The 7,625-nt window shown below is 40.4% G+C and overlaps 1 protein-coding gene across 1 annotated transcript in view; it reads right to left on the bottom strand.

Moving 5' to 3' along the window:
* Positions 1–3,057: 3,057 nt before the first annotated feature.
* Positions 3,058–7,625, bottom strand: part of LOC310866724 (indian hedgehog B protein-like) — a 10,531-nt gene continuing 5,963 nt past the window's right edge. Inside the window, exon 4 of the mRNA XM_083776442.1 lies at positions 3,058–6,009. Within this exon, the coding sequence (XP_083632568.1) occupies positions 5,273–6,009 (737 nt within the window). The 3' untranslated portion in view covers positions 3,058–5,272. The remainder of the gene's footprint in view (positions 6,010–7,625) is intronic.

The following is a 7,625-nucleotide window of genomic DNA, read 5'->3' as shown; positions in this document are numbered from 1 at the left end:
ATTGCCATGGGGAAACTAATTTGCTGTCTCTCATGCTCAGGTTCAGAAGATTGAGCTGGGGGGTTAATTCTCAGTCAGCTCTGAACCCTGGAGCACTGGCAAAGTTACATAAATTATAGATAATGATTCATGAATCACATGGTTGCTCCTAGGGCTGGGCAATATGAACAAAATCAATGTTTCTGACCAAATAGCTCGATATTGTGGCAATATTGTGCGGATGGCTATTTGTGCTTTCACAAAATATTTTCACAATGATATTTTCATAAATAACCAGAGGAGTCAGGTGGACTCAGAAAATCACTTTACTGTAACACAGCCTATTAAACCAGGAAAAGACAAGACTTGCATGTCATATAATATCATATCCGGGTGACATCTATTTTTAAATCATGATAGAGATATAATAAAATATCAATATATTTCCCAGCCCTAGTTACTCTATCTAACCCACTACTCCTTAACAGGTTTATAAACTACTGTCTGAGACAATGTTTTTGTTAACATAAGAACCAGCCATAGACCATTTGATTTAGATGGAAGCTGTGTTGGCTCTCTCTCACATCTCTAACCCTGTTCTGTGCTAGTGACAGGACTGTCAGGTCTAATGACTTGCTCTCCCTGAACATTGTCATAAGTCACAGTCTGGGTTGCCAGATTGGTGATGATCCCCTAAGTGCATATGCCTGTTACAGTAGTTAGTCGATTTCCCTCATTCCTACATTAGATGTTTACTTGTATAATAAGGGCCTGTAGCTGTTGTATTTGTTTAGGTATTATGAAGGTATAAAAATGCTACAAACATGAAAACCAGTGTGCAGTTAATAACTTAGATGGATCCACCCTAGTCAAAACGCTCTGTAGGAATCCAATATAATAAAAAAAAAAACCTCAATACATTGATATTGAAGTTATCAATGTACATATTTAGGGTATGTTTGGGGCCATATTGAGTGGATCAACAGGTGTGGAGTACTATTATGCATTAGTCAGCCTAGTTAACAAATCCAGTCAACAAATGTCAGGAGCTAACACAGTGGCTAGGCAGGGAACCAAGTAATAATTCCCTAATGCTAATAATCAGATAATACAATAACTGAGCCAGAAACAGAAATGTGCTGAAGATATTTATCCTGTTTATGACTATAAAATCTCGAAGGTAATGAATATATACCAGAGCAACTCCTTTTATTTTTGTATGCTGCCAAGCAATGATTATATAGGCTACAGTACAGCTGAATATAACATGTCAATGGAATTGCCAACTGAAGATGCAATGGAGTGTTTTGTACCCCTGTTAGGTTTGTTGCTATCAACACAGCTAATTCTACATATCCCTTCATTCAATCAATCACTCACTCACTAAAGAGTCATTATTCTCGTGATACAGTATGTTACTCAAATGTAATAAGTTTGTGCGAGTCAGTGGGTAGTGTGTGTGTGTGTGTGTGTGTGTGTGTGTGTGTGTGTGTGTCGCGCATGTGCACACGTGTGCAACTGAAAGCAAGCACACGTGAGTGAGAATGTATTTTGTTTGAGAGAAATAAGCTATTTATCTATGGGCTATACTATGAGATGATATCACCACAACCTATTGCAGTGGCGATTGACTCATCTGTTTTACAGGGAGAACTCAAAACACGCGAGTCCATTTCCTACTGGTAAATGGTACTACAGCCTACTGGCTGGTATTACAGTTCCAGGTGTTATTGTGCATTTGTTGTGTATCAGTGTAATTTTGCCAAGCTGTGATGACAGATACATATTCTATAAAGTCATTCATTCCTGTATGTGAGTAACTGTGAGCATGCTGAGTTCCCATGTGTTGTGTGAACCCCCTTAACTTAAGGCAATGATATGTAGACCACCTTCTGAGGCAGTGCTAGTTATCGATAATGCATCCACTGGACTCCCAAATGCTCCCAAGATGCTAATCTCTGCCTCAAAATGTTGGCCTGTATATTGTAGCCCTAACACTGTTGTAGACATGTGGAATTGGAGACTGGACACAAAGTTAAAAGTGATATGTGCTAGATCCAGGTAGAATTATTTTCCTATTGTCTCTAATATTTGAACTCTTGTACTTGAGATGTGATGTCTTCACATGTGGTAATGCTACCTACACATGAAGGTAAAGCATCACTCCTCACATTTGTTCCCACATTTTTTCAAATATTTGAACACGATAAGTGAATGTTTTACTTTGACCTGGCTCTTTGGTTTGTATTGGAAAAGTCATTTTCCTATAACAAATAATGGGATAGGACTAAAGCATTTTTCCTGTACTTAACTGACCAATAGTAATAAAGATGATTTAGAATCTCATTCTTTGCTGTTGCTTTTCTTTGCTGTGAGAGGACACGCAGCCAACAGACCAACAGGGTGCGCTGTCCTCAATGTGAAGTTTCCACCAACTCAGGGGAAAGAAAACAGACATGCAGAGGAAGACAGAGGGTAGTGTTACTGTGACTCTGTCCGTGGTGCTGAAACCTCACTGCAGACCACCCTCACACCACAGCTGTTGATGTGTTCACAATGCTTATTAGAACCACTGGCCATAGACTGTATTTGTATTTAGTCTAGAGATGTTTAGGCATTTCTGTTTTATTATAGTAAGAGGTGAAAGACAAGCAAGTTCCACCAGACGGCAATCTACAAGTTGTGAGCTTTTAGATCTGCTATCATATGTCGGCCTTGACAGGCACACTAAAGCAAGAATATGATGTGGGTCAAGAGAGTTGGATTTGAACCAGCAGATGTCATCATAAGAATCTATGTATGTGTACACTGGTTGTGCCATCAGGATACTCTTAGTAGCTATCTTATAATTACATACTGTATACCAGCCATTTGATTATTAACATCTGGGCTGTATTTATTTTTGTACATAAATGTGTGCTTGCCAAAATGGTTGTGGGGCAACAAATCGGATTGCTTTGGAAAGCCAGGCATGCATAGTATTATATGACTGTAAAAATAAAAAGTGATGCTCTGCAAAAATATAGGAGGTTGGAGGAGGAGGAAGGTTGATTTCTGATCATTTTCAAAAAGGCAGGTTTACAAAGAACAACTTTATGTTTCAATTGCCATTTGTATGCATAGAATGGACCAAATAACAATACATTTACACAACTCTTTAAAAATAGAACTTTAAATAGTTTAAATGTAGCTTAATATACATATTTAACATAACTTTGAACACACAGTAAATAATGCCTTGAGTTCCATAGAGTACCTACACAAAGCATACTCAACAATCATCTCATAGAAATTGAATTGAACCCTATGATTTAAACCCTCTTTAATACAGATAACGTGTTTTTCAAATACTTAGTTAACTGAATCCTGAGTTAACTGAGTTAAACTCTGACTTTCTGCACCTCTGCAAATCCAACAACAGATACTTGTTGAAAGTTGATGTACAACAAACAACCATAACATGGATCAGACCTGTTAAATAAATCCTCTATTTAAGCATTAAATATGAGAGACAAGTGTGATTGATTATGTTGCATACCTCTTGCCTAATACAGTAGTTTGATTTAGCCTGAGAGTTGTGTATGCCTTACTTAGATACCTGAAATTTCAACCATAAAATATTTTCCAAAATATTAACTCTTTATAAACAAACAAACAAAAAACGATTAAAAAAATGAATATATATTATATGAACCCATATAAGTCAGAACAGATTGAGACAAACTCACTGTCAAAATAGATAAAAGGCATGGAAGAACAGACTGACATTAAATTGGTAGCCATCACAGAAGACCCCATGATGCAGCTGTTCTGCATTTACTCTGCATCAGCACTTTGAACAATATATACATACATATTGCAATACAGAACTCATGTACGTATGTCAAGTGGGTGATTCATGTTCCAGTTCTCTAAAGGGAGGTCCAGAGCACAGGAGAAGTGCATTGTGGTGCGCAGCAGATTTAATAACAATGAGTGCTTTCGAAATGGGTACATTGTGTGTGTACCACCTTGTAGTGAGGTTTGCTGTACAGTGCAAGCTAAGATATGTTTTGCAAATTCCTGCTAAACCTGGACAGTCAGTGAGTTTGCTTGTCACTGCATTGCCAGAGCAGTGGCATTTAGATTAACTTATTTTAAAGGAACATTTTGTGATATAACGTGTGTGTGTGTGTGTGTGTGTGTGTGTGTGTGTGTGTGTGTGTGTGTGTGTGTGTGTGTGTGTGTGTGTGTGTGTGTGTGTGTGTGTGTGTGTGTATGTGTGTGTGTCTGAAAACTCTGAAATACTCAATACGCTACATTGTCTTCAAATCACAATAGAAGTTCATGACACTTCATATAATACATTTCTAATTCAATATCTGACCTATTGGTGGTCAAAGGTCAAGTTCATGAAGGTAAATGATTGATTAGCACAATGTCGTTCATATCTTGTGCACTGTTCATCGTAGAAGGATGATTGCATTATATGAAAGGACTGTTTTTAGGACACTGAGGTCATTTGGCGATGAGAAACATGGCTCAACTGTGCACACCTCTAGATTGCCCTAGTTTTTAGTGTCATTTTTAGGCTTTTTTTAAATTAGACAGGACAGTGCTGAGAGACAAGAAATAGAGGACAGAAATGGCAGAAGACATGAAACACAGGTCTCCCGTCACAAATGAACCAGGGACATTTTGATTATGTGGACAACACATTATGCTGTCAGCTACCGGCAAACAACTACCATCCTTCGGATTCATTTCATGAGCAATGTTTGTTACAGTACAAATATTAGTAACTAAGCAAAAGTATGTTTTCACCTGTGGGGTTTTTTTTTTCTTTCTTTCTTTTTTGTGGAAAAACGTTTTGGAATTTGCTTCTTGGTTACAGTTCATGGTTTTGTTCTTTGAAGCATCCAGAGGTGAATAAAAAAAAACATATTATAAATACATCAAACAATTATTTTGTCTCACCCACAGATTAAATCCTCTCATGTACATGGGAGATAAACCTCTGCAGCAGGTTGTTAGATGACGAAAAGATGCTCCTCTTGGTCAGTCTCCCATGAGCATCCCTCCTCCTCTGTGCCCCAGATTTGGCATGTGTGGCAAACCATGAAGTAGGCCACAGTCAAGTAAAGCTGTTACCAGCAGGTTGATTTCATTGTCTGTATGTAAGTCAGTACTATACACTAGAAAAACCACAGCCTTTTGCTTTATCCCACAACACCTTTGCACAGATCGAACGGTGTGCTCTTTGCGTCAGTGCTCCAGCACGGGAAATCAGGTGAATTAAAGTCACCAGTACGAATCATTCCTCTGTCCCCCAGGGGTGGAAATGGTCAGGTCCCAGTAGCATTTTCCCCAGCCTCTGCAGAACCCATGGGTACCAATGCAACCCGTTATTCTGTGGCTCTGAAGCTCCAACTAGACTCTGGAAGAATCTCAACGGAGCCAGGGCCCAGTGGGCTAAATGATGCTGGTCCACAGCAGCATAACAGGATGCCAAAACGGAGTCCACCACTATAGAACCATGCTGTGTCAGTGGTGCATACAGCCCCGTGCTCCGGCGCGTCCCAACATGCGTGACAGCTGACAGCACAGGTTCGGACCCCGCTCCCCCTCGCGACGTCAGCACATATTGTCCTGGCTGTACCTCGCTCGCGAAAACCGTCCTTAAATCTGCACTGCCTGCCCGACAAGAACCACGTTCCCCTCTGGACGCCCAAGATGGCCCCTCAACTGTCTGGACATTTAACCCCTGAGTGCAGTTCCTGTCCATGACAAAGATTAGGTGTGCAGCAGTGAGTGTGACTTCGTGTCCCGCATCGGTTCCGATGACATAGAAGGTCTTTGTGGCGCCGGGCTGACGATCCAGGAAGGACAGCACAGGGCTGTAGAGAAGCGGGCCGCGTCCATCCGATGTCGAGGACACCAGGACACGGTCGCCTGGGTGAAGGTCACGAACCTGCCTGGTGGCCCCGCCTTCTAGGATCACCTGAGCATCACCGGGGAAACAGCCACCCGTTTTTGCTGCCACTGAATGTTCTGTAGAGAGAAAATATTCCTTTTTGTCTATTTTGTTTTATTACTTAGTATTTATTTTTTGAGCGACGCCAGCCCCTCCAATGCATAGCTTTTGAAGATTGCGTCATATGGCATAAGTCAATGGGATTTTTAATGTTAGTTTAGAGCACTTATGATGTAATTCTTTTGCCAGCCAAGTCTATGTACTTTGAGGATATTTACAATGTTTGTTTAGAGCACTTTAGGGAGCACTTTAGAGCCAACCAATTCTATGGAATTTAATGTTTGGAGCACCTAAGGAGCACTTTAGAGCATGTTAAGACGTAAATCGTTTGCCATGTTAATGTTTGTAGACAGGGCACCACTGAATGACGATGTAAGACGTCATGTGGCCGATATAAATACAGTGGGCGCCCCTCACTTCACGCAAATGTGATTTTGAGGGGCGCTAGCCCCTCCTATGTCCGGCTTGGAGGGTCTGTGTAAACACAAACATTGAAGACAAAAGTGTATAAACACAAACATTGAAGACAAAGGTGTGTAAACAAGACAAAAGTGAGGACGTAAATTGTGATTGGCCGACGTGATTGGGTGGGAGATGTGCCATTGGTTGAACTTGAGAATAAGATGATGTATGATGACGTATGATGATAAGAGTGCCCCTCACTTCACACAGGTGTGATATTTTACTTTAGTTTTAATTAATTTAATGTGAAGGGAGATTGAAACCTTCAGAGAGAGGTGGTTGGGGCATACAGTAGAAGCAATGACCGAAGTTAATACAAAATGAAGCACAGCGTTAGTTCCTACAGGGGCATGGGAGTCTGCACGCCTCAGCTGTAATCAGATGTCAGTCAGCACATCTCAGCTGATCATTATCTCACACTTCCATACTCCGATTACACCATTTCCTTAACAAGGTGCTCTGTTTAAATACGGTTTCATGCTACATGTTTGTTTCAATTGCTTGCCTCCACCACCCCAACCTCCACCTTTTGATCAGAGTCTGGGGGGTTGCTTAACATTCCCTGATTTTGCTTATCATGCTGCTTAGCTAGCGGAGCCTTTAATGCCAAATCTAACTGGGTTCCATTTGTTGCTATAAATGGTCTACTTTGACATGAGTGTTTCTGTCTGAACCTGCATTTTTCCTAGCAATAAAACTACAAAATTGCTCTGCAGCATGGCTGAATCTGGAGGTTATGGTAGTTTACCAAGGGATCTATAAAGCAGATGAGACTTTGACTCTGGCTGAAGGACTGGTTTATCTTTGTGCAGATCTCAGGGTAGATTGTTAACACATGAAATAGGAGGCATGATCAAATCAATCATGAACATGTAACATACAAATGAAGGAATCACAAGACGGTAACAAAACGTTACTGCTTGCACTGCAGTGAGCAGGAAAAGGTTATTGGATTCAACCCCAGAAGAAGAATAGTTTGAGAAATGAGTGATGAGTTGGAGGTTGCAGCATAAATAGATGATAGATGCATGTCTGTCTGTTTATATATCTATCTGTCTGTCTATCATAATTTTTATTTTCCCCTTCTGGATTACAATTGTGTCTGACCACTTACATACAGTTAGCCTCATAACTCGTTCTCCATGAAACTTATGTAAAGTTCATGGTCTAG

The sequence above is a fragment of the Protomyctophum parallelum genome, assembly GCF_964188405.1.
Source record: "Protomyctophum parallelum genome assembly, chromosome: 11".
In the NCBI taxonomy this organism is placed as follows: Eukaryota; Metazoa; Chordata; class Actinopteri; order Myctophiformes; family Myctophidae; genus Protomyctophum; species Protomyctophum parallelum.
The sequence above is the reverse complement of the archived record's forward strand: the minus strand, read 5'-3'. Positions and strand labels throughout refer to the sequence as shown.